This window comes from Epinephelus moara, chromosome 23 (assembly GCF_006386435.1).
Source record: "Epinephelus moara isolate mb chromosome 23, YSFRI_EMoa_1.0, whole genome shotgun sequence".
NCBI classification, from domain to species: Eukaryota; Metazoa; Chordata; class Actinopteri; order Perciformes; family Serranidae; genus Epinephelus; species Epinephelus moara.
The window spans coordinates 26,444,995-26,469,823 of record NC_065528.1 but is presented as its reverse complement, the minus strand read 5'-3'; the positions used below and the strand labels follow the sequence as shown (position 1 = coordinate 26,469,823).

General features: G+C 42.4%; 1 protein-coding gene across 1 annotated transcript in view; it reads right to left on the bottom strand.

Moving 5' to 3' along the window:
- ppfia2 (PTPRF interacting protein alpha 2) overlaps nt 1-24,829 on the bottom strand; it is a 281,112-nt gene that overhangs the window by 57,104 nt on the left and 199,179 nt on the right. Inside the window, exons 4-6 of the mRNA XM_050036740.1 lie at nt 22,706-22,870; nt 19,987-20,061; nt 8,465-8,575 (exon numbers count right to left, since the gene is read on the bottom strand). Of these exons, the coding sequence (XP_049892697.1) occupies nt 8,465-8,575; nt 19,987-20,061; nt 22,706-22,870 (351 nt within the window). The remainder of the gene's footprint in view (nt 1-8,464; nt 8,576-19,986; nt 20,062-22,705; nt 22,871-24,829) is intronic.

The window sequence follows — 24,829 nt, the reverse complement described above, 5'->3', positions numbered from 1 at the left end:
TCATCCAACCCACTCCATAAATCCACCCCGCACACTGAAATACACAGAGGTTGTATGAACACCATGTTCCCTGTCACTAAACATTTTTTGAATATTGCTCGGAAGTAGGTTATTTCTTGTTTTGTACATTATTTTTGCTGTTTTAAGTTTAACCAAATTCCCGAATTTCAATGCATGTGACTTTAAAAACAGTGTGTTCATGTGCTCCCTGTATCCAATATTGTGTGTAATCCTGCTGGCTTTTTTGTAATATGTGTAATGTATAGAAAATGTTTCCTCACAACAGTGAGGAGGTGTTACCCAATCAGCAGAACCAAATTCTCGTAGACATTTACGTATTGTATGTGAATTTTTTTTTAATTTCACACTTGCCATTAAAGCCCCTTTGAGTTGAATTTAATTAAACCCTGCTCTGTTAAAAAGCAGTGCCCTTGCGTAACACACAGGGTGTTCAACGCACCACCATTTCTGTTTAAATAATTTTGCTACATTTTGTCAGGGCTTAACGCAGCCCTGGTTTGTTTGGTCACCACAAATGTGTATATCTTGGCTATGTGATCATCTTGGTCATTATTGTTGATTGTCTTATGGGTCCATTTGGCTGGGGAGCATTTGGATGAGGATACTTAAAGCTCATGAATAAATCAAATCGACATTCGAGTGGCTTTAAAATTTGCCATTCACATCACTTTCTTGTGTGTATTTCTCTATTGAAAACATCTTCTAACAACAGGTGGAGTGAAGGTAAAATAGTAATTGGAAACACCCAATAGTGGAAACTCAGCTTTGACTGAAAAATAGAGACATTAGCCAGATTGAAAATGCACCAGGTGAAAAACACTTTTCTGATTTCCTGCCATGCCCCAGCTTCCTGTGGCGTATTGAAGAGGGCCTTGAGAAATCAGCCGCGCTCCCACTTCAGATACCATGTCTTCTTTTGAGAGTTACACACATTAGCACTCCAGTAAATTCAGTAGCTCAGGGCTTTGGCTCTTCTCCTGCTTTGATTCTGGCTAGTGACAAAGACAGGGTGACTGAGAATCACTCCAGACTGCATCGCAAAACTCGCTGTGACACTTGCATCAGTAATATGATTGGCTTTTGCTGAGTTCCCACTCTCTGCAGCTCCACGGGTCTCTGCATGAGGTAGATTAATGAGGGGGATGCCAGAGAGATCCAACTTGAGCGGGCATTTAGAGCATCAGAGGACAACTTTATTATCACCACTAAATAACACACTCTTTTTAAATAACAAAGCTTCCTCTTTATGTTCAAGTGTAATTACTGTAGAGCAGGTGGAAGTGAAGATTGAGGGAAAGTGATCTCTTTATTGTCCGTCTCTCTCTGTCTCTCTGCTGTATCAGGCCCAGCTGCCCGTCCTCGGCCATCCATCTGTGAGGACAAACCTAATTGGCCTCTCTGCCTGCTGCCTGTGATCAATGATTCACCCGAGCAGGGAACAAGACCCTCTAAATCACACCACTGATTTTAATACCGGCGCTCCGGCACAGGGCCGCTCTCATAAAAAACTTTAAGGATTTGGCTCTACTTTATTGCAAAACGTCCCACAGATGATACATTATGCATCTGTGGCTCCTGTTATTGTGCTCGCTTCACAGTCGAGAAAATTAAGACACCTGTTATTTTAAGACTGAGAAAGTTTAAACGGCAGATCTTTTTATAACCTGCAAGAGTTTAGACAAAGTTTTGCCTCCACATGAGCAGATACATTCAGCCAGATTACAAAACACGCTGGGCCTCAAACATTTTTATATTTTCATCTAACTTTCTCTTACTATAGTTTGTACAGTGGGCTCATACAAGCGTGTCACGTCCAAAGAAAAGGCACAAAAGTAGCGCCCGCCCTCATGTTTTCCAGGTGGCTAAAGACGCAGCATGTGTACGACCTCTAATTTCCAGGGCTGGTACCTGCGGTTATTCCACAGGCTAGTTAATAACATGTCGGGCAGGAAATCCAAAGTGTGGGATCATTTTGAGAAGGTGAAGGACGAACCCAAGGTGATATGTAAACTCATCTTCATTGGTCGACTACAAACATGACGTATCATCTGAAACATGGAAGTAGCTACATGCCCATTAGCCCACAGCGTCATTAACAGGCGGCTCGCTCAGTGTGTGACGTGCACTTGTAGATAAAATATAGGCCTATATTAATGAAGGTTCATTAGTACGGTTTTGTATTTCTCTGTAATGTAGCACAGTGTTAACAATGTTACTGATACTATTCTTTCTCACACCTTCAACTCAAACCACCAAAATATATCATTTAATTATTAAATTAATATCGTAAACATGCGGGCAACTAGTCGACTAATGGCCCTAAATGACGACTACTGGTCGACTAGGAAAATTCTTAGTCGGGGGCAGCCCTAGTATAAATGATAGCACATTCATGAGAACTGTAGCGTAACTAATGCTCCAATAATACTGTAAAAGGCTACACGTCCTGCTCCATATGTCTGAAAATGTTCATTCATGAAAATAGCTTAAGAGTAAAAAGAACTTTACGAGTCTGGAAACTGAAGTCCTGATTTCAGAGATCCATAAAAGAAAGTTCATAATTTAACAGCATCAGCAGAGGAATTAAGGAGCCTGCTAAAACCAAGGAATGGGAAAAATTAACGTTGGCATTAACGTGCTGTTAATGCCATGTCAGCTGAGGGTCGTACTGTCACTGAAATAAAGCTATAATTCGATATGAAAATGACTTAAAAAAATAACCAGAATTACCGCCTTGCGGTTGTATGCCTCTACCAACCAGTCAAGTTGCAGTTACAGTTACAGCTACAAATTTTAAAACATGGATGCTTCAGACACATCTTCAACCCAGCAGCACAATCAGCAGTTTCAAGGTCAACACCCAACACAGTGTCACCAACTGTCTTCCCATCTGTTCCTGAGTTATGACCTTGAATAATGACCCAAAAAAGAGTTTTTGCAGAACATTAACATGCCACAGTGAAGTTGACCTTTTGGATGTAAATGTCATTACCTTATCGTTAGCAAATGAAATTCTTTCACAGTGACCTTGACCTTTGACCTCCAAATTCTACTCAGTTCATTCTTAAATCCAAGTGTACATTTGTACCAAATTTGAGGAAACTCCTTCCAGGCCCTCTGGAGATACTGCGTTCATGAGAATGAGACAGATGCAAGGTTACAGTGACCTTGACCTTAGATCACCAAATTCTAATCAGTTCAGTACAAGTACAAGTAGATGTTTTAGCCACATTTGGAAAATTCCTCATGGCGTTCTTGAGATATTGCATTCATGAGAATAGGTTGGATGCAAGGTCACAATAAACTTGACATTTAACCTAAAAAATCTAATTAGTTCACTGTTGAGTCCAAGTGGACGTTTCTGCCAAATTTGAATAAATTCTCTCAAGGTGTTCTTGAGATATCCCGTTCATAAGAATGAGACTGATGCAAGGTCACAGTGACCTTTCACCTTAAACCACCAAAATCTAATCACCTTAACCTTGACTAAGAGTGGACATTTGTGCCATATTCGAAATAAAATTCTCAAGGTGTTCTTGAGATAGCATGTTCATGAGACTTTAAGTGCTTTCACACCTGTACGGTTTGGTTCAGTTCAATCAAACTCAAATTCATTTGCCCCCTAAGTGCAGTTCGTTTGGGCAGGTGTGCACCAAAACAACCCGGCCAAGACCTTCTTGAAGAGGTGATCTCGGTCCAAGCATCTTGGAATAATTCATGGACATTCCAAATTCATAACAGGGTGACATTTTCCTGCTCACTCTGCTGACATGGCGTAAATAATGAGACTGCAGCTCATTTGCTTGCTTTCCTAATATGTTTCTTTTCAATTTCTATCTTAAATGTTTTATAAAAAGTAAAAGGAGACCCAGGTGTAGAGTATGTCAGTAAATCTGCTTTCTAGCAGTGACTGACAATGAAACTAATCCAGGACCAGTCCAGTGCTGCACACTTATGAAAAATTAAAGTGTTAAAGCAGCAGGCATCACTTGTCAGACTGCATTAGCTGGTTATCAGGCAGATTCAGGTCTGTGCTAAAGGTCTACGAGCTCTGTGGGTCAATATGCACTTCAAGAGCTGCTCCTTTCTCACTCTGACTCCATCCTCCCCCTCTGTGACCTCTCTCCACCTGTCACATTAATGACAACCAAAGGACACGTGGGAATCGAGTGGAGAGGATTGTGCTTCCGAGAAGACGTGCGTCCTGCACATCAAGGTTGTCACTCCCCCTCGATGGCAGCCACTGTCACATCTGTGACTGCAGTGAAAGCCTCACTCTCACCTAAACACTTTTAGCAGTTAACACACACACACAAGCAATTTCTTTTGCAAACATACACACAAATAAAACCAACACGCGTTGGTATTCACTGCTTTTATCTTCACAAAACAGGGCAGCCGATAGCTGTCTGCTCATTAGCCCATCCCTCTGCACAACACACCCTTCATCTTTTTACTCCCAACATCCCTCCCCAAACTCCCCCTCCCCCAGCAGGCTGAAGGAGTAATAGCATCTGCATTGATCCACCCAGGTATCCTGTGTAAGATGTAGATGCTGCCGTCTGCATGTAAAAAAGATTTCAAAGGTCTGCTGTGAGATTTGGGGCTGGGTGTTTAGGGCTCTGACGCAGTGTCTGTTTTTGTATAGTCTAGTAAAAGTGGAAGCAGTTACACCTCCGTCTTTAAATTAATAATCGGAGGGGAATTTGTATTCAGCTACGCACACGTACACGTGTGCTCCCGCATAAAAAGAGAGGCTAAGGTCACAGCAAGAGCTTTCATCTGACGGCGGGTCACCTTCAGAACACCAGCAGGGCTAAATGTATGATTAAAACCTTTTAATAACATTATATTTAATAACAGTATACTGGCATCAAAACATCAGACGGAACTAAATGTGCAGGAATATATTCGTGTAATACCACAAAACTGATTCTGACATTGAAGACATTTGAGGATAATATACGACAGTCCAGATCTTGTTTAAAGGGTAAGTTTGGTATTTTTAACCTGCACCCTATGTTCCCATGTTTTTGTGTCTTAGTGACTTATGGGAACAACATTTTTTTAAACTTGTCCAGTATTGAGTGAGATCGATGCAGACAGCAGCAGTGAATGTCCACTGAAAGTGTTTGTTTTTGCCACTGACAGGCTCACATTATTAGTGTAATGCGGGGTTTATACACTGAACAACAATATAAACGCAACACTTTTGTTTTTGCTCCTATTTTTCATGAGCTGAACTCAAAGATCTAAAACATTTTCTATATACACAAAAGACCATTTCTCACAAATATTGTTCACAAATCTGTCTAAATCTGTGTTAGTGAGCACTTCTCCTTTGCTGAGATAATCCACCCCACCTCACAGGTGTGGCATATCAAGATGCTGATTAGACAGCATGATTATTGCACAGGTGTGCCTTAGGCTGGCCACAATAAAAGGCCACTCTGAGATGTGCAGTTTTGCTTTATTGGGGGGTCAGAAAACCAGTCAGTATCTGGTGTGACCACCATTTGCCTCACGCAGTGCAACACATCTCCTTCGCATAGAGTTGATCAGGTTGTTGATTGTGGCCTGTGGAATGTTGGTCCACTCCTCTTCAATGGCTGTGCGAAGTTGCTGGATATTGGCAGGAACTGGAACACGCTGTCGTATACGCCGATCCAGAGCATCCCAAACATGCTCAATGGGTGACATGTCCGGTGAGTATGCTGGCCATGCAAGAACTGGGATGTTTTCAGCTTCCAGGAATTGTGTACAGATCCTTGCAACATGGGGCCGTGCATTATCATGCTGCAACATGAGGTGATGGTCGTGGATGAATGGCACAACAATGGGCCTCAGGATCTCGTCACGGTATCTCTGTGCATTCAAAATGCCATCAATAAAATGCACCTGTGTTCGTTGTCCATAACATACGCCTGCCCATACCATAACCCCACCGCCACCATGGGCCACTCGATCCACAACGTTGACATCAGCAAACCGCTCACCCACACGACGCCACACACGCTGTCTGCCATCTGCCCTGAACAGTGAAAACCGGGATTCATCCGTGAAGAGAACACCTCTCCAACGTGCCAGACGCCATCGAATGTGAGCATTTGCCCACTCAAGTCGGTTACGACGACGAACTGCAGTCAGGTCGAGACCCCGATGAGGACGACGAGCATGCAGATGAGCTTCCCTGAGACGGTTTCTGACAGTTTGTGCAGAAATTCTTTGGTTATGCAAACCGATTGTTGCAGCAGCTGTCCGGGTGGCTGGTCTCAGACGATCTTGGAGGTGAACATGCTGGATGTGGAGGTCCTGGGCTGGTGTGGTTACACGTGGTCTGCGGTTGTGAGGCCGGTTGGATGTACTGCCAAATTGTCTGATACGCCTTTGGAGACGGCTTATGGTAGAGAAATGAACATTCAATTCACGGGCAACAGCTCTGGTGAGAAATGAACATTCAATTCACGGGCAACAGCTCTGGTGGACATTCCTGCAGTCAGCGTGCCAATTACACGCTCCCTCAAAACTTGCGACATCTGTGGCATTGTGCTGTGTGATAAAACTGAACATTTTAGAGTGGCCTTTTATTGTGGCCAGCCTCAGGCACACCTGTGCAATAATCATGCTGCCACACCTGTGAGGTGGGATGGATTATCTCGGCAAAGGAGAAGTGCTCACTAACACAGATTTAGACAGATTTGTGAACAATATTTGTGAGAAATGGTCTTTTGTGTATATAGAAAATGTTTTAGATCTTTGAGTTCAGCTCATGAAAAATGGGAGCAAAAACAAAAGTGTTGCGTTCATATTTTTGTTCAGTGTACTTCTGCGTCGAATCGACACCACACCTTACGCTGTAACCTGCTGTGCACCTCCCCAGAAATGTAAGTACACATTGTGGTGACGCAGACCTCCTGTCTATTTCTGTAAGCTGAAACCATTTTCCTCAGTGGAAACAAAGCTTTTATTTACTTTAATTTCACAGATAAGAAACAATAAATTGTGAAGATAATAAATCCTCCACAAAAATAGCATTTTAAGTCTTGCATGTGATTTATCCTGGCTTCNACCATTTCCCTCAGTGGAAACAAAGCTTTTATTTACTTTAATTTCACAGATAAGAAACAATAAATTGTGAAGATAATAAATCCTCCACAAAAATAGCATTTTAAGTCTTGCATGTGATTTATCCTGGCTTCATATGAGCAGAGGAAATCTCTGCTAGTCACTAGGCTAATTTACACAATGTAAAATGCCATAGGCTTGTGCTAATAACGTTAGCATGTTGTATTTGTTTGGAAAACGTGTTTAGTATAAGACAGTTGTTTTGTCAGTGAACCTTGTGAGTTGTAATGGAGCCGAATTTTGTAGCGTTACCTTTGTTAAATGTTGCTGTTGTCCCTGGATTTATATGAGTAGAGGAAAAGTCCGCTAGCTGCTAGGCTAATTTAGGAAACATAAAATGCCATAGACTTGTGCTAAAAACATTAGCATGTTGTATCTGAGGGGAAAATGTGTTTGTGTAAATGCAGCATCAACTTACGTCCACTAAAAGTGCTTTTGTTTTTTATCACTGACAGGATCAGATTGTCAGTGTCTGACAACATTATGAAAAGTGGCAAAAACAAAGACTTTTAGAGAGCGTAAACTAACGGGGTGAACATGCCCCGAACGGTTACATTCCAGCCATACCCGAGCTGCATCTAGTACCATAAGAGCAATTTGGGACGGCAAGATTATGTCCTTCCTTTATTAAAAAAATTGCCCACACAGGTTGTGTCGCTTGTATAGATTGGAATATTTTAAGAAGTACCATGCCATTTCAAGACTTCAAAAACTTTCCTTGTCCTCCTGTTTTAAGACATAATCTCCCACTGATGGAAGACAAATGTTTCTAGTAACCCAAACCATGACCTTTACCTAAACCTAACCAGGTAGCTTTGGTGCCTTAACCTAACCAAACTAGTACTGTTTCTCAACGTTAACCATGTTTTAAAATGCAACAGTTACATAATCGAAAAGTTTATTAACAATAAAATAGAAATGATGTTAAATCTATGCAACATTTAACATTCATGTAATGGAAACTTTTAGGCCTCTGTGCTATGTGCAAATGAGCAGAAAGAATGTGAAGTAATCTTTTATGTCTTGTCAGGATGTCACAAGCACAGGAGCCTTACATGACATTTACTCTTTGTCAGTGTGTAACAAGCTGCGAGTGCTTTACTTGATGTCAAAAGACATGACTGGATAAGACGACCCAAACTGCTTTGTCACCCCTTTGACAATGCTTGTTGAAGATCCCTGACCTCAGCTGATGTCAGTGAGAGTAAGTATCCGACATACTCTTTGCACTCAGCTCATTCTTGACTGTTGGGAGTCCATCTGCAGATGCTGAATCGAACTTACAGAAAAACAAGTTTCTGACTCGATGGAGTCTCACCTTGCCGTGGACCTTCTGCTGAGCTTCACTGCCCTCCAGGATGTCCTCTCCTCCGTCCCCAGAAGCCACTTTTCTCTGAATGTGAGCATTTTGTTCCCGTAAGGCCACGATCTGCAGGGTGACAACAAGCACGCACATGAGAGCTGAAAGAGACACAGTGTCAGAGACCTACAAACACTTTACATAGGAGGTTGAGAAAGCTGACATACAAACAAGATCAGATGGTGCTAATATGCATCACTGCATTTCCTTCTATGTGGCTTTGCAAACATGTTGAAACCTCAATGTTATGCAACATAAGTAAATTACAGTATGTCCCCCACTCCTGTAGGAATTTGTGGAACATGGCTTTAACCAACATGAAGCAGGAAGCATGTGAGCGCTGATACAATCACTATAATTATAAGCCTCTGCGGACCACGTGTCTCATTTCACCACCTTAAGCAACCATCCTACAGTCATAATCCTGTCAGAGGGTGACCGACAACAACAATAATTAGGCTCTTCCTTGACAGGCACCATGTGATTATCACTCTCCTCATGATGGGGAAGAGAAAGGTACACAGTGCACTCGGCTGCTACTTGTCTCTCATAAACAACTTGAAGCCTCGGAGACTGTGGTGCCTCTTTCCAAAACAGGACTTTCCAGAACCCTAAGCTCGTGGGCGTAAGAGACATGTACTGTAGTAATTTGAACCACGCAAAATGGCCAACCAAATATGTCAAATTCTTGTACAAACATCCGCCTCTTACTTCAGTGCAGTTATGAAAAACACTGCAGTAATTTGGTAAATCATACAGCCATAATGTAAACTCCACAACCACTGACTCCTCCCTGCAGGAGCCTGGAGGGTGGAGTTGGGCTAACGGGGAGATTCAGTTCACCTGGGGCGTCCCAACAACAGGTAGAAAAAGGTTTATTTAAACAGAAGCGTTGTGTTACTGGCTCTTTAATATGGTGGACTTATATATGGGTGCTTTTCGTGATGCTAATTTGTCTCCTTACTTCCCTCACTTGCATCTCTTCCTCATGTCTTAGCTCCTCCAAGCAAGGATATGTGAGGGCGATGCAAAGAAGAGACACAAAGGATACACCCGTGTCTCCTCGTTCTAAGCTCCTCCAGAAGCCTCCGCTCTCCCTGTGTCCTCCAGATGCATTTAAGGGACTGGAAGATCCTTCACAATGGCGAAGGGAGGAATGAATTCCAGGTCACAGGAGGAAAGAGGACACGAGGCAGCATAAGTTAGCATAATAAAAAGCACCCCGTTTCACACCCTTTCTAGGAAACATGTCCTTCAACCCGGCAAGTGTAGCAAAATGGTGCACTGTTTTCAGATTGAACGCGCCGCTGGGCTGTCTGCTCAACTATCCTCACTCTCATTTTCCTAGCTCTCAGGGCATTTTCTTTTCTTCCAGTAAGTTACAACCCTTGCGCATTTTATCCTCCTGAGACCCAAACTTTTCTTTGCTATACATTTTTAATGTCTCCTAGCTATTTGGGACCAGTAGGACCTGATAAGTATAAAAAACTAAACACTGTCAACGATAACAAAGTCCCAATGTCCTCAAATGAGATGATAAGAACATCCCAGTGTCCTTAAACAAGACAACAGTGAAGTCCTAATGTCAAACAAGTGCATACTAATTAACAGCATCTTATCTTGTTCCTGTTGCTAAAATTGGTCAAATTTGTTGCCATATCAAACTACAAACATTATTAATCATAAATAAAGAAGTTTCAGCCACAAAATGTGATCAGGTTTTGGACCTTGTCCACTTTTGTGTCAGGATCAGCTGCAGACCGACTTGGCAGAGATGGCTGCCTTCTTGTTTTTACATGAATTAATGTATTGTGCTCTTACTGCCACTAGATGGCAGAAAAGTGTCCACGAACGAGGACAAAAGGTCTAAAGCTAGGTGCACAACCTAACGCATTGACAGATTGACGCTGACCGGAAGTCATTCATTCCAATGGAGGTGAAAATGACAGATAGTAACGGACTAGCGCGCAGCACAGCAGCGGTTCCGTTGACCGTCGGACCGCGGAGGCGTTGGATTTTTCCTACTCGGGCGTTGACAAGATGGGAGAAACGGAGCATAACGGTGCCGGAAGTAGGAAATAAATTGCAATCGCAGTTGTAAACAAACAATATCTCATTTATTTATGCAAAAGAAAAATAAGCATAAGCTTTTTTTCCACTATTAAAAGTGATTGTTGACCATAGGTTGATTTCTATGCGGTTGATAATTACTCTATATTTTCGAATTTCGCATTCACTTCTAGGCCTATATATATCAGCTCTTGCAATACCACACTACTCAACTCGTCTCAGTTCAGCTGGTACAGTGACTTCGCAGGAAGATATTGCTAGCTCTTCTGCCAGATGACTTTACTAACAGCTCTTGCCGACAGCACGCTAGCTAGCCCCCCGCATCTGGCCTGGTCCAATGACGGAACCTCGCGGCATTGTTCTGGGGGTGGGGAATGCGTTGGGGAAACGCTCCGTTAAAACAGGAAAAATAGGTTGTGCACCCAGCGTAAGTTAAGTAGAATGAAGTATAAGGTCAAGTAAACCCAAAATATGAAGATAAGGGGTCTCAGGAGGATATCCCATTTTTTATACGACCTTAATCAAGGTTGTGAGAAATTGAAAACACAAAAAATGAGCCAAATGCACGTTTTGTTTGCAACTAATTTTCATACTTCTTCAGCGCTTGTAGACCTGCAAAAAGTAGGCAATAGACCCCTTTCCTGTTGCCAGTAGACTAGAGCCATGTACACATTTTATTTTGGTATGTCACATTCTACATCATAGACAGGCTGAAAAACTGGTTAGTAAACGGTAGAAAGCAGCTTTAAGGCCTGTGAAAACTTCACAGTGGTTTCTTCGTTTTATATATTTCTTACTTAAGGCCTTTGCACACTGAGTCAGTTTTTTTCGGATGCATCTTTTGAATCGGTCAGAAACCGTGACAAAATGAAAAGACACATTTCCTCGTTTGCATCTCTCCACTGGAGTTAGCTATCTGACTGCTACCACTCCCTTCCTGACTTTCATTTGGAACTGAAGCAAATCAAGCTTTTGGTGCCTATACCTAAACACAAGTTATCCACAGTGTTGTCACAACATAAAATGAATTAACATATCTGCGCCTTGCAGAAACATACAACACCAACATTTACTCTTGGGTCAGAAAAACATGCTGTCACAGAAAGTAGTCCACCACACCAGGACATCTCTGCTAAAACAAACAAACAAACAAAAATCCAACAAAGAAGCAACTTCATAAAACACAGACCAAAAACTACAGTACATGTACTGTGCTGTTAGCTTGTTGTGATTAAAGCTGCATCCTGCTGGTTCGACTCGGAGTTTTCAAAAGATTTCGAAATGTTTTAATCTCTGAATTACCCAGGACTGGCTTGTTTTTCTTCCCCCCGGTGATTTCAATTTCCAAGCAGTCCAGATACTGTATCTGTTATTAGAAGCCTCACAATATAGTCTATAGTATTCACAGTTTGCCTCTGAAGGGATTGATAATAGAGTTACTGGAAGGTCATCTTTGTTCAGAACAAATAAATTGGGATGCCTGAAAATCTGTGTCTCTATAGGAAGCGAGAAAATTGCATTTCTCCCAGCAGCAGATATTTTCTGTGAATGAAACCGTGAAGTAAGCCGCGGCACAATCAATGACACGACCGTCGATAAAACAAACAATGCTCTCGAGTGACTTTGGGCTGATCTGGTGTAAACCCAAATCCTAACCTGCCCTCACTGACATCAAAGTGAGAGTCAGCTGATGTCAGGATTTCAAGGCAGAGGAAAGTGATTTCCTCTCATCCACAATAGACAGGGTTTACCTCGCATTATGCCTGGACACTCCACTGGCAACAGCTTGGCTTCTTCTTCCCTGTTGCACACCGACTACACAACGTCTCCGTTCATTATTTTTAACAAGGGCATAATTATGCCTCTGTATGCTTCTGCACCATTATTCTGAGACTGTCTGTAATTTCTGCGGCTCAGAGATCAAACGCCAACACCACTCCTGACAGAAAGGCACAACAAATGACGAGTGGAGTGCTACAGATGCATCTCCAGCTCTGAAATTAGAGAAAAGGGGGAGACGTTTGACAGATGCAAAATGAACATGGCGCCTATTATTTCTTTTTGATGTTGCTGATTTACCTCCCATCACAGGCAGACATCTTACGGAGGGGGGGAGAAGAGGGACAAGAAGCATGAGGTGGGCTTTTTGACTGATTTCCTTATCTGTCTTTAGCACCTCTGTGTCGCATGGAGAGGACTGTCTGAAGTAATGTGATGAAGGAGAGATTGGACATATGTGAGGAGTGAAGGGAGGGTGTTTGGGGGGTTTCTTAGAGTATAAAAGATTGATTTTGTCAAGGTGAGAGCTGGGGGCAGGCACGTCTCTGTGCAATGCGCTTACATTACAATCAATCAAACACTATGGTGCAAATGCATGTGCACATACACAAATCATGGAAGCAAAACACACTCCTTTTTAGGTAAAAATGCATTTATTTTGTGTGTTTTAAACATGCCTGTGGTACCTCCAGGATTTCTTTGAAATATTTTAGAGTTACACACTGGATCAGAACAGGAGGAATAAAAAAGGACCATGTTTCCTCTGACAAAGTCTTCCATCTTACTCAGACCTGACCGGTCCCAAGGCTTTATAATAGTGAGCCCTAAAATTCTTCTTTTGTTAAAATCAATTGAAGTTGTCATCTGTTTTCTCAGTTAGCTTTTCATTCTGAAAGGCTGGGTCTTACATGAACACAACATTTTCAGCCAGCAGTTTATTAGGGTCCGGGCAGCTACACTAAGCTGCCAGGACACTATTGTAATCCTAGGTATTCTTCTTCTTCTTCTTTCTTCTTCCGAGGAAATCATACCTCCCATGGGTGAAAACTCACCAAACTTTGCACAAAGGTCCAGTCTCATGCCAGATATCCTCAGCTGTAAACTCAAGCCAATAGTCCTGATGGTGGCGCTACAGCAAGCGTCTAAAGTTCAAAACTTTGAAAATTCATAACAAATCAACCATACGTGCTACAACTTCACAACTTTCATCAAACTGTAGCCCCAATACTGAAGAAACTTTTGTACATTTAAACCTATTAAAAATTATGAAGTTCATCACTCTGTTTTTTTCAAAAACTGTAAAACTTCTTAAACCTATCTCCTCCCACAATTTTTGCTCAATTGACACCAAACTTGCTACAGAGCATCTTCAGACTGTCCTACAAAAACTATGTTTCTCAGATTTTTGATTTATCAAAAATTGAGCCTACAGTGCATCAAAATGTTTGACTGTAAACGGTACTGTAAACATATACATGCAAATTCTTGCTAAATAAATCTTCAATGTTCATGAAAAAAATGACAAAATTCTAGAGTCATGGTAGATGATGTGTGGCAAATTTCAGAATTTTATCTCAAAAACTGAATTTTTGACAGCATTTTGAATTTTGCTCTAATGTGAACAATTGGAGTCAATGTAAAAATGGCAATTTTAAACATCAGTTTTTCACTTATGGAGCAAATCAATCATTGTTACAAACAAATTACCAACATCTCCATGCTGTCTAGATGCAATATGTGTATTTTCAGATTTTTGTTTCGATAACTGAATTTTTTACAGTGGTTTGAAATCTGCTTCTCCATGCATGGACGGCTGCTAAACCTGCACATCTGGCTTAGTCAATTTGTGAAGCTACAGATGAATTGTCACTGACTGATTAGCTCAGTGAGATAGAAATTGATTCTTAGTCTCAGAGGTTGTGAGTTCAAGCCTCAGCTGATGCAAAAGGCAGATTGTGTTGCTAAATTCCTAAATGTCTTCCAATTCTTCTGCTTGTTGCTCAGAATTGTCTAAAAATGCCCGGACCCGACCCATCGCTGCGCAGCAGCTATAATTTTACTTTTAAGATTTCTAGCTCGGGGCGTCAGTGGCTTAGTGGTTGAGCAGGCGCCCCGTGTGCAGGACTGTTGCCGCGGCGGCCCGGGCTCGACTCCAGCCTGTGGCCCCTTGCTGCATGTCGCTCCCTCTCTCTCTCCCCCTTTCACACTTGTCTGTCCTATCCATTAAAGGCTAAAAATGCCCAAAAAATATCTTTAAAAAAACAAACAATAAAAAAAAACATTTCTGGCTTTGCTGTTTTGTCTGTGCTCGTCTCACTGGGTTGAGTTGGCAGGGAGTCCGTTTGAGAAAGGTAATGTTGGATACTTCTGGGCACCGATCAAGATGCAGCGGTGTTTGAATCAAATCTGGTGACAGTTGTGGGTTTGCTCATGTTGACAGGCCGCTGTCAGTCAAAGTCTTTAAACATTAAACTCTTGATAAATAATGCCTAACTGCCCCAGTGATCATTTGTATATCAGCTAGTCACTCTGTGTTGGATTTGTAAAGACAAAATGTATTTTCTCAGATTCCTCCAGAATCCAAAAATGGAGAAAATTCTTGAAAAACTGGATTCAAGGGGGGTGGCATTTAAAGTAGGGCTGCAATGATTTGTCGACTAATCGGTTTGAGTCATTTTTCATAGAAAAGTACTATAAAAGTACCCCAAAATACTCTTATTGCAGCTTCTTACGTTCAAATATTGGCAGCTTTACACACTCTCCCATGACGGTGAACTAAAACCCTTTGGCGTGAGTATGAAACAAGACATTAGATGATATAGTTTTTGGGTTTGGGAGAAACAGACAGACATTTCTCAACATTTTAACACATTTTTCGATGAAATGTTTGTCAACTAATCAAAGAAATAATCAACAGATTAGTCGACAATGAAAATAATCGTTAGTTGCAGCCCTAATTTAAATGTCAAAGGTGTGGGACTGAGTGGCATCTAGTGGTGAGGTTGCAAAACTGTAACTTCTCCTGTGTGCCAAGGGTGTAGGACAGGGGTCGGCAACCCTTACTATCTAAACTATTATAAAAAAAAAAACTAAACTACTATAAAAAAGCCTATCAACATTTCTAATAGGTCTTAATGAGCATTCATAACATGTTTTAGCACGAGGTGGCTCGTCAGCAGTGGACTATTTATGAACATTTGGTAAGAGTTGCTGGTGAAAGCAAATGAATCTGCCTACCCACTATTATTGCCTCTATTTACCTCTGAGACTTTTACATTTTTGGATTTGGAGTCCATCGCTAGCCCTGCCAGGGAGATTCAAGACTAGCCACCACTACTGAGTTTCATTTAGACATGACACACATTTAGAGGAAAAGGTGCCAGGCTGTAGACATAGTTGACATAGGCTACACATTTTTACAATTAGAGAACGTAAGAGTTTCTTTAGGCCTACAGCAATGATTAATAAAAATCAAAATGTAAAAACAATGCTATTAATTTCCATATAATTTCATTTATTTTAAGCCACAAGGAGCCACCAGAGAGGGGCTTAAGAGCTGCATGTAGCTCTGGCTTTGAAGAGAGCAGATATGTTTCACTTTTATTTCAGCTCCCTGTTAGAAAGGTCTGTCTGTGTGAGAGGTGCTGAGCATACGACTGGATAAATGATATAATTTTGCTCTTGTTTAACAAGAGTTTTTCATGGTCTGATAATGTTTGTGGTGGTGTTTATCATATTATTATTATTTTATGTTTTGTCCATTTCCAATCGTGACGAGACAAAGGGTGCAAATGAGCTGTTCGGCCACCTCTAGCACTTTCATATTTATCTATATCTGTTTTCCAGAATGTGTCACGGTGTTGATTAACGTCCATTATCCAGTGTAAATAAGCAGAACAACCATTTATGCTCAGACAGATTCCAACACAGTCCTCAACTACAGTTTGTTCTATAACAGCAAATTGCAATCACCAGCAGCAATCAGTGTGCCACCACTTAAACACCTGTGACTGCATGAGGTCAGAGGCCGCTGATTTCATCTGGCGTGGCCGTGTTGTCCAAACCCCCGCAGGGAGACGGGACTCATACCAGACCTCCATCACAAATCAATTACCGGTTCGCTGGCTCGCAGCTCTGCCCGCCTCCCTGGAGCCTTTGAAGCGTGGACATTTTTATTCTGCAAAGCCAGTTTAACTGCCTCCTCCACCGCCTCAAGGTCCAATCACTCATCTGTCCGCCGCACTGACAACTGTAGTGTTAACCATTTACGAGGGACGGCCCCTCAGATGTACTGTACGGTCTTTCTAACCTTGGCTGTGCGATGTGAGAAGAAATTCTTCAAAGTGCTACATCCTCTGCTGAGATGTCTGTCAGCGACGTTACAGCTTAAAAAGCAGACTTTGTCCAAGAGCTGTGAAACCAAAATGAGAGACAGCTTTGGGATCCAGCGGCCTGTCACGTTGTTTTTCTAATTCTCTCCCTTCCTGCTCGGATCCTACACCATCTAGTGTTGGATTCAGACCACTAGCACCTCAACTATCCACTTACCAAACACACTGTTTGTCTGTCAAACTTTACTCTGCCTGTTCCTCTCCTTCAATCCTCTTGACAGATGTGCTTTGACCGACTGCGCTCTCATTAACACACACACCTCCACACACAACCTGCCTTCCCTATTTCTGTCTTTGCTCCTTTTGCATTTCCTCCTCTCTCCTCTCCAACATCATCTCCTTCTCTGCCCTTCCACTCCACACTCCCAACCCCCTTCCCCCTCTTCTGCTCCTCACTCCCCTCATCTTTTCTTCTTCCTCTCTTCTCCTCACCAACTTTTATTCCAGGCCTGAGTGTCAGACTGGCATGTCTGACAGGCTGTGAAGTGCCAGCCTGAGGGTTTTTTCTCAGCTGGAACACAACCATCTGCAGTGAAAGAGATGCTCTGGCACTTCAGCCTGCCTCAGCCAGGAGGCTGAGAAGGAGTTAGGCCACCGTCACAAAAGTGGCCACTCTTCTGTCAGCGCTGTGCCTCAGCCACTCATGTGCACAGTGTACAGATGAGGGCGAGTGAAGCCTGCAGAGGTGCTCTGGGTGTTTGAGGCCATACATAATTCAAGACACATCTCAGGACACATCACGGTATGTATTAGATTTACATTCACATTCACAGAGGAGCAGTATGTAACTCTGTACACTGTGAATTCAATCATGGACACATGTACAAGTCTATAAATATGTTTTTCTGATATTTATTTCTCTTTTCTTTTATGGAAAGTAGTTTAAAAATGTTTAAAAAAAAGTCACAATTTCTCTTATGTTTTTCTTTTATTTCTAATTCTTCTGTTTTAAATACTTTATAAATATACATTAAATATATCACATTTCCGTGAACCCATCTTGCTTTTGTTTATCAGTAAACATGACCTGTAAATCTGCATCGCTTTCACGTGCATCAAAGTTCGTCACCTGGTCCTGACAATAAAACTGCTAATCATGTACTTCTGCATATTCACTGCTATTCATGCAGCTTGGTCCATATTTAAGTACATCTGTTATATATCATATTCCCTCATAAAGGGCAACTTTGTTATTTTTCAATCTAGATCCCTTTTTTTCAGTGTTTTTGTGTTTAAGTGACTAATACAGACAACAATTTTGAAATTGGTCCAATACTGAGAGAGAGGGCTGCAGGAAGCAGCTGTGAAACAGGCAGCATTGAAACCACTTCGAGGATGTTGGTACAGTCGAATCTATGCCAAACCTACGGCGTAGACTCTGCGTCGATGTAAAGCCTACGCTGTAGCCTGACGTGCACCTCCCCAGAAATGTAACTACACCTTGCAGTGACGCAGACCTCCTGTCTGTTTTTGTAAGCTGAAACCATTTCCCTCATCACATTTCCCCCAGTGTTGCTGTTGTCCCTGGCTTCATATGAGTAGAGGAAAAGTCTGCTAAACACTAGGCTACTTTATACAATGTAAAATGCCATAGGCTTGTGCTAGTAACATTAGCATGTTGTATTTGTAAGTGTTTGTCTGTCAATGCTGCGAGTTAGAGTGAAGCCGAGTTGTGTGATATTGTCTCTATTAAGCCATGTTTAATGTGTGTTTAATGTGTTTAATGTGTGTTTAATGTGTTTAATGTGTGTTTTGAATAACTAAACTTTACAGCACTTCACAGAAACCCTGACGCCGACTAGTGTTTGGAGGTGTAACTGCAGAGTGACACAGACACACCACCACACAAGCATAAATGTTCACACAGCATAGGCCATCATCCTTCCATCCATCCATCCATCCATCCATTCATCCATCCATCTGTCCACACATCATCCATCCATCCATCCATCCATCTGTCCACACATCATCCATCCATCTGTCCACACATCCATCCATCCATCTGTCCACACATCATCCATCCATCTGTCCACACATCATCCATCCATCCATCCATCCATCCATCCATCCATCCATCTGTCCACACATCATCCATCTGTCCACACATCATCCATCCATCCATCCATCTGTCCACACATCATCCATCCACCCATCCATCCATCCATCCATCCATCTGTCCACACATCATCCATCTATCCATCCATCCATCTATTCATCTATTACATTATTAATCATTATCAACCCATCCATCCATCCATCCATCCACCTGTCCACACATCATCCATCCATCCATCTGTCCACACATCATCCTTCCATCCATCCATCCATCCATCCATCCATCCATCCACACATCCACACATCCATCCATCCATCATCCATCCATCCATCTGTCCACACATCATCCATCTATCCATCCATCCATCTATTACATTATCAATCATTATCAATCCATCCATCCATCCATCCATCCATCCACACATCATCCATCCATCTATCCATCCATCCATCCATCCATCTGTCCACACATCATCCATCCATCTTCCATCCATCCATCCATCATCTATCTATCTATCTATCTATCTATCTATCTATCTATCTATCTATCTATCTATCTATCTATCCATCTGTCCACACATCATCCATCCATCCTTCCATCCTTCCAACCATCCATCCATCCATCCATCCATCTGTCCACACATCATCCATCCATCCATCCATCATCTGTCCACACACCATCAATCCATCCATCCATCCACACATCATCAATCCATCCTTCCATCTGTCCACACATCATCCATCCATCCATCCATCCATCCATCCATCCATCCATCCATCTGTCCACACATCATCCATCCATCCATCCATCCATCTGTCCACACATCATCAATCCATCCTTCCAACCATCCAACCATCCATCCATCATCCATCTATTCATCCATCCATCATATATCATTCATCCATACATATATCATTCATCCGTCCATCCATCTATCCACACATCATCCATCCATCCATCCATCCATCCATCCATCCATCTATTCATCCACCCATCCATCCATATATCATTCATCCATACATATATCATTCATCCATGCATCCATCCATCCATGCATCCATCCATCCATCCATGCATCCATCCATCCATGCATCCATCCATCCATCCATCCACCCATCCATCCATCCATCCATCCATCCTTCACATTAATCATCTTCAACATTAGAAGCTGTGGCAGCTCTTACCTCCTGATTGGCTGCTGTAAGCTCCTCCTCCAAGGCGGACACCCTCTCCAGTGACACCCGTAGTCTCTCTCTTACCTGAAAGTAAAAAAAAAAAAAGAACCTGCATCATGATCAAGTGTCAGACTCCTCTTATGAACTTGTGCAGACTTCTACATGAGCCCTGAACTGATCACACAGGATCTGACCTAGATGCACTTTCCCCCATTGACTACTGTGAATTCTAGTCCAGACAATCAAGGGTTAAGGCAGCATAAGGAGCCCCACTGCTGCAGCACAAAGAGCTGTCCTCTTTTTCTCCCTTAGCCTCACAATAACACTTTGCCGTGGCTTCAAAGCGGCGTTTTGAGGCTTTTATTGCTTTTAAAGCACCAGTTGCTGGGAGGAGATTCCCCTCCTACGCTCCTCTCTTCCTCTGTGAACTCAAAGAAACGCAGAGCGTCTTTTTCTAGGATGGTCTTGACTGTGATGGAGCAATTACTTGCACTGCATGGTGACCGCGCACCACTGCTGCTGTGGCCCAATAGGACGCCAGATCTCAGTGGAGGTCGATCCTGGATTAGGAGTTAGCCAAGGTCCGAGTGGGGACGCCCCCCTCCCCAGCTGCCCGAGACAGCTTTTATGCAGTTGAACAGCATGTTGCTGGACATGCTTTGTAAATGATGGCTTTTAGAGGAGAGGATGAATGGATTACAGGGGAGGTGGTGATATCACACAGGGGGCTGAGGTCATAAATCAGCAGGCTGTGAGGAGGCAGGAGGAATGCCGGTTGGGACTAAAACCAACAAATGATAATATAAACACAGATGACACTGTAGCGGCAAAATATGTCACTGTCTCAACGGCCACTTTTACACAGAGATCGTGTGATAGGGCCGCCATGACGTCCCTTTACTCTGCCAGCTTTACTGTTACAGAACCCAGTAACACAGGGATTGATGTTAGGTAGCATGCCAGCGTTCCTGAAGCACAAGAGGCATGATGTGCGTGAGGGGCAACACGACAGCGTCTGCTTCTAGTGTGACATATAACATACACGTCGACGGCACTTTATAAACAATACCAATGACATTAACATGACAGTAACAACCATTCATTGTCCGTGTTATATGGCGGCTGATCTCATCTTCTGCTCAGATGGTAAGGAGCTCCCTAACCTCATTGTTTTTGCTCATTGCTGGTCTTTGTCTTTGAGTTAGCTGCTAACTGCTGCCAGCTGATTTTCAAATCTCCCGGCAGTGGGTTGCATGCATAACACATAGTCAAAACGTCACACCCATCCGGTCCTGCTGGCTGTCCCTTTTACACAGATGCTGAAACAGCTCTGAAACTACTTCTGCTGCAGGCTTAATGGTGAGACAACTTTGCCCCCCAAGATTGTACCTTCTATAAAGAACGGTGAGCCTGGCATTCCCGCCTTGAACAGGCAGTGTAAAAGAGACTAGTGATTCTATATGATTACACATATTTGGATTTTTACCAAACATTATATAAAATTCAATTGACATTGACATTTAATGAAATGGTTGCCAAAGAGACTGGATGGCAACATAAAGTCAAAGATTTTTAGTAAACTCATGATCTCACAATATGAGATCTGATTTCAATGTGAATACTTGACAGTAGAAAATTTAAATTTTTGTTGAAAATTTAAAGAGGAGATGCACCTGCCTTCTTTTGCGGGTTTTTCAAAAGGGAAAGGCCACAGCAAAAAGCAGTGGCGCAGGTTACAGCGGCGATTGCTGAGAATATAAATAACAACTAACAACTAATCCATATTTGTACAAAGATACAACTACTGAAAAGTGACTTTCTGCACTTGTTCTCCTCACTAAAGTGATCAGCCAGGCATATTTATGTGTCTGGCCCCCTCCCCTCCTGTGGCCACGGTGTTGGGCGTTTCACCAGGCTGCTGTCTCTGCACACTTGGTTGTCGTCAGCCTGTGCTGCTAAGGGTGTCTCCTACATCGACAACTTCAATCTCTTCTGGGAGCGCAGACAGCTGTTTCAAGACAATGGCATACGTCCACATTTGTACACATTTTCACTACTTCATCTTGCCGTCAGACAGCCCTTTCCTACAGGGAACTGAAGCCGTTACACACTTTCTTTAAAGCCACCACACTCTACTGATAAAAACAATAATTTTACCTCACAGAACACAGGAGTTGCTGATCTACAGCTGCCTCGATCGGTTTGTGTTATTGTGTGACTTTGGGTTTCGAACTGACGTGGCGTCCACAGCAGTACTTTACCTAGCTTCCATGGGGGTTAGAGGGTTAGAGGAATAAAGCTAATTTGGAGGATCTAAAGCACACAATTCTCAAAGACGGCTTGGCTCAGTTCCATTCTGCTCAGGGGTTTATATGTAGTAATGTCATTATGTAGTAAACATAACAACAACGACATAAATTTAGTCTATGGCCACCAACACAAAATCCAGTAATTTACTATGTTGGTTGTCATCATGCTAAATTCTGTCAGTATGTGGGGAAAAGGTTTTAAGAAGGGCTTGAGAAAACACCATTTTGATGCTAAAACATGCCTACTCCAACCAAAATCTGCATGTTCAGAATGATAAAACCTTGAAAAATAAAATTAAATAATACTAATGCTAAAAAATATTCATGGACCCGTCCTATAAACCACCAAGATACAACACACAGACTATATCCAGATACTACTGTTTGCTGAAATGTGGTCCTAATAGAGGCACACTCACCTTCTCATCTAGGGCTTTATGGTGTTCAAACAGGGACTTGAGCGCTTTGAGGACCTCGACTTCACTGGAGACCCCCGAGGGAGACTGAGCCTGCCGCTTGACCACCGTCATACGAAGTGACCGCTCGTGTCTGGACACCAGGCACTCCAGATGCTCCAACAGTAGCTGAAGAGACACGTGAGAGAAATTATCATCATCATCATCATCATCATTGGAAAGTAGAAATCCTCCTCGCAGCAGTATAATTAAGTTAAGTGCTGGTAAAACGTAGGCATAATGTGAAAGAATCCAAATGGGGGAGGCTTTGCTGCACACCAAACTTCCTTTAATTTATTGAAGCCTGCACTGGAGGAACAGACAATGCATTAATGTGTGCTTCGTTAGGCTCGCTCCTAGACCTCAAAGATAAATCAACAACATAATGAGACTATGATACAAACTCAAAAAATAATACAAATGTAACTTTCTTTTTGGTAATTGTCTTTTAATGACAGGATTTTGGGTCGTATACTGTAGCTCCAAATCACAGCCATTTTATTTTATTTTAAGGAAAATTTGTTGTATATATACGGTATGTTGTGGAGCAAAGGTATGAACTATACAAGTAACTGCAATCCTTCCAGCAGTGCCCAAAAGGGATTATGCTAATCTAGGCTGCTAGCATGTCAAGTCAACTGCCAGCAGACAGTTTCACAAGGACAGACAGATGAGATGCAGAGCTGCGGGGCTTTCTTCAGGAAAACTCCACAACAACAACAACAACAACAACAACAACTGGAAGTAAACAACCAGCATGTGACTGGGAGAGAGAAAACCAGTCTGGCTGCGGAGATAAAACATTATTCATTACTGTGTGTTGCACTTCTTGAGATCAGTGCAGAAGATCATCTGCTTTCATTTCCCCTTGTTACTCAGTGGCGCTGGATCGTGGAGACACTGCAGCAGTTTCATGGCGATGCAGATCTCAACACTTCATTCCCTCTCGGAAATTGTCCGAGGACATAATATTACATCCCCGAGATAATGATCTGGTCAGAGGGTAAAGTTCCAGCTCAAAATAACCTCCCCATTCTTTCCTAGAAAAACCTCCCTGGCTTCATCCTCAACATATCTTCACTTCACGAGACTAAACATCCCGAGCTGAAGGCTGCAGCTGGATTAAATGTATTCTGTGGTTAACCACTGGTTAGGAAATCAAGTTCCCACTTGGTATCACTGTTAAACTAAAAGAGGCTGCGTTCTTTCTCACTAAGCATTACACAGTATGATATTACAGTATTTAATTATTCAAGAGGACTGGGAACAATTTAATGTAAGAAAACAGAATGTGCAGTATACAGGGAGGAAGATGGAGTTTAAAGTAACAGGCAGGGTCTAATGAGAGTCTGACAACTAGAATCCATTACATTCACTTATATATTCATCTTGGTTTATGTTGGTGATAGACATCACATGCAGGTCTTAGTTACTAATAAGAAACACATGCTGTACTTGTGGTTCCTGATTTGTTTTGCTCAGTTCAATAATAAAATTAATTTAGTTACCTTTGGACAGAGCCAAGCTAGCTGTTTCCCCTTGTTTTCAGTCATTGTGCTAAGCTAACGGGCTGCTGGCTGCACCAGTTTAGTTACAGTACAGTTATAAGAGTAGTGGTGGTCCTCTCATATAACTCTTAGCAAGGAAGCTATTTAGCATATTTACCAAAAGAATAACTATTCCTTTATGCCTGCATCCATTGAACTATATTCCTCAGTATAGGCCCTTTTACTGTTAGTGAGCAGTATGACATTTTCTGGTGGGCGGGGCTTAGCTGGAGGCAAAACAATTCTCCACAGACATTAGCCAGCGCTAGCTAGCAAGTTCTGTTGGCTTGTTTTAGACAATGGAGGAAGATAATGTGAGTGGTGCGTTCAGAGATACTCATTCCGAGTGTCGGAGCACACAAACTGGACCGTTCCTAACTTCGGAGCACTATCTGAATCTAACGTTCAGTTATCCAGAGCATCGCACTCTCAGAGTGGCAGAGCGCACTCTGGACACTCTGATTGCACCATGTCAGGTCACTCACTCTCTGGGGCCGCGAATGTTACCTAAATAAGTAAACACTGACCAACGGGACCAGAC